General features: G+C 43.8%; 1 protein-coding gene across 1 annotated transcript; it reads left to right on the top strand.

The window, feature by feature from the left end:
- Window positions 1–275: 275 nt before the first annotated feature.
- On the top strand, window positions 276–1842 carry msx1a (muscle segment homeobox 1a). The gene is made up of 2 exons (XM_060902518.1): window positions 276–644; window positions 995–1842. Exons 1-2 carry the CDS (start codon window positions 350–352, stop codon window positions 1438–1440), a joined length of 741 nt encoding a protein of 246 aa, XP_060758501.1. The 5' UTR covers window positions 276–349; the 3' UTR covers window positions 1441–1842.
- The last annotated feature ends 1149 nt before the right edge of the window (window positions 1843–2991 follow it).

The following is a 2991-nucleotide window of genomic DNA, read 5'->3' as shown; positions in this document are numbered from 1 at the left end:
ATTATTGCGATAAAAAAATAAAAAAAAAATACAGAAATAAAGCACGCGCTTCTTGCTGATGCAGACTTTGTTCCGGATATATAGGAAACAGCTCTCGCGCGCGAAATGCGGACTATTTAAGCCACGCCTACCGACAATCTGAAACTCCTCCTCCGCTTGAACAAGCTGCGCTGAGAGAGTGATGAGAAACGCTGAAGCCACGCCCACACGCGCTCTGATTGGACGCGTTTGGTTTTTAACTTTGCCGTCCGTGCGCGCGTGGCCGAAATGAAAACTCAGTGATGCGCTCGCGCTCGGCTTGTGTTTGGACAGAGCGGCTCGAGCTTTATGGGCTCCGAACGGCTCGAGCATGAAGAGCGAGGACGTCACTTCTTCGCGCGACATGCAGAGCGTCAAACCCGGAGCAGCGGTGTTGCCGTTCAGCGTGGAGGCGCTCATGGCGGACCGGACACCAAGCCGGGCTGACAAAACTACCGGGTCGCGCGCGCTCTGGTGCGAGGACGGGTCCTCCTTCTCCTCCTTTTCCTCGGCTGTGCGCGAGGGAGACGCGTCACTGGAGGCGAAGAGCCCTGAGCGCGCGGACGCGAGCTCGTGGACGGAGAATTCCCGTTTGACCCCACCTCCTCCTCCGCTTCCTCCTTCAAGTAAGTGATAAGAGGAGGTTTGCCATGATTAGTAAAGTTCTACATAGTTTTATGGCAATAAAGGAAGATACAGGTCATAATAATAATAATAAGTATTAACTATTTATTACACATTTATTACATTGTTATTATCCTCTACTCAGTTTTTCAGATTAGACTGTGTTTATTGCCTTTTTGTTTTCTTTCCAATCTCTTCGTTATCAGCTCCTCGAGTGTTTATTTCTTCTTGCAGTGAGCCCCAAAAGTGCACTGTGCTGTGAGAGTAAACTTTATAAACCGGATGTTGTGGTTATCGCGTGTAGTTGACAGACTGTTCCTGTTGTTCATCCTTTCATCTGGATCATCTTTAGGGCGCCTCAGTCCTCCTGCGTGTCCCCTGAGGAAACACAAGACCAACCGGAAGCCTCGGACCCCGTTCACGACGTCACAGCTGCTGGCACTGGAGCGGAAGTTCCGGCAGAAGCAGTACCTGTCGATCGCGGAGCGCGCCGAGTTCTCCAGCTCGCTGAGCCTGACGGAGACGCAGGTGAAGATCTGGTTCCAGAACCGGCGCGCGAAGGCGAAGAGGCTGCAGGAGGCTGAGCTCGAGAAGCTGAAGATGGCCGCCAAACCCATGCTGCCTCCGGGCACTTTCGGGATTTCATTTCCGCTTGGGACGCACGTGCCCGGTTCCTACGGTGGAGGAGGAGGAGGAGGAGGAGGCGCACACGCGTTTCAGAGACCTTCCGTGCCCGTGTCACCCGTCGGACTTTACGCAGCAGCGCACATGGGATACAGCATGTACCATTTAGCATGAGGCGCGTGCAAGTTTGTCCTTTTCACCCAGGGATTCGAGGCACGATAATAAATCAGACGGAACACTCACTGGCGAGCATTAACACTTCCACTCATGCACCAGAAACTCAGTCTCCAGGTGCCACTTTTATTCACATAAATCACTGAGCGTGTGCTCATAAAGCGTGCGCGCGCACACACACACACGCACACACACACACACACACACACACACACACACACACACACACACACACACTATTTGCAATGCGTGAGAAAGATCCAGAAAAGTTTTATCACGTGCTTTCAACAAGGGATGCGCTGAACTGTAAGCTACTGTACAATAAGGGGGGAAAACTTTTATAATATGATTATATTTGTTGAGTAAATTAACAATAAATTGTTTATTCTTTTTTTTTCCATGGCAGACGGTATTTTTATTGATTTATTGTTCATTTTTGAAAAGGATTTGATCTTCTTAAATAGGGATGCATTTTAAAGAAACAGGACTGTGTGAAAGTCTCAGGCGCCGGATTTATTTTTTGAGTCCACATTTTTTGAATCGAAATTTATTTTCTGAATTTGAGTCAGGACAAAAATATATTTTTTATTAGATTAAAAAAAATTTACAGGAAAATGCTTTGGCGGAAGGAGAGAAAGCAGGATATTAAGACTGAAGAAACAGAGCATTTTTCAGACCAAAAAAAAAAAAACACCACAAATAATAATGAAGGCTCTTGGGTTTTGCTCCAAAAATCAGAAGCAAGTCAAGTCTGTTAAACTTATCAGATAATTTCCTGATAAAACTGTCCAAAATGTGCCTTGGACTAACATGTAAGGGGCAAAAGGTCATTAATTTGTTTTATTTATTACAGTTTACTTCTATTTATAGTATTTTCCTACTGTAATATCGAAAAGTCTAATTTCATTAGCTCTGAAGCAATCTTTGCTCGATAGCATTTCTCTCCATGTCCCGAAGACTTTTGGACTCTACTGTTTATAAAACCAAGGGGTCCGTGATTGTTTTAAATTGAGTTACAGTGGTGGAAATCACTATCGTATTTAGTTATTACGTAACCTGTTTACACACTGGTCACTTGAAAATGGCTGTACTGCTTTCAATGTCAGCTCGGACCTGGGTGGTCTGGAGTTTGCAGGAATCAAAAAGATCCGTGGCTCCAGTACATACCGAAAACAATATTTTATACAGTTAAATAATGAGCCAAATATTTGAACAGTCTTTATAAAATCTATAATGAAGATTATGGGGGGGGACACATTCAAGAACCCTGTTTCAGAGGCTCTAGAAAATATGGAACATTATCAGACCTTAAAGATCCTTCCTTTACATGATGTATGTCTCGAGGAGTTAAATAAGGACTTAAATTAGTCCAGATAGTGAATGGAAATTGACTTATATATATATATATATATATATATATATATATATATATATATATATATATATATATATATAATGGTGTTTGGAAATTGATGTAACCCAATATATCTTGAATAGCCGACAACAAATCGGCTCCAACGTGCAGAGTAGGAACACTAATCATTTTAATTC

The sequence above is a fragment of the Neoarius graeffei genome, chromosome 20 (genome assembly GCF_027579695.1).
Source record: "Neoarius graeffei isolate fNeoGra1 chromosome 20, fNeoGra1.pri, whole genome shotgun sequence".
NCBI classification, from domain to species: Eukaryota; Metazoa; Chordata; class Actinopteri; order Siluriformes; family Ariidae; genus Neoarius; species Neoarius graeffei.
The sequence above is the reverse complement of the archived record's forward strand: the minus strand, read 5'-3'. Positions and strand labels throughout refer to the sequence as shown.

Bases quoted from the DNA above. Each gene is read 5' to 3' on its own strand.
- msx1a (XM_060902518.1), top strand. From the start codon at position 350: ATGAAGAGCGAGGACGTCACTTCTTCGCGCGACATGCAGAGCGTCAAA. The intron at 645-994 runs GTAAGTGATAAG...GATCATCTTTAG, and splicing joins TCCTCCGCTTCCTCCTTCAA to GGCGCCTCAGTCCTCCTGCG.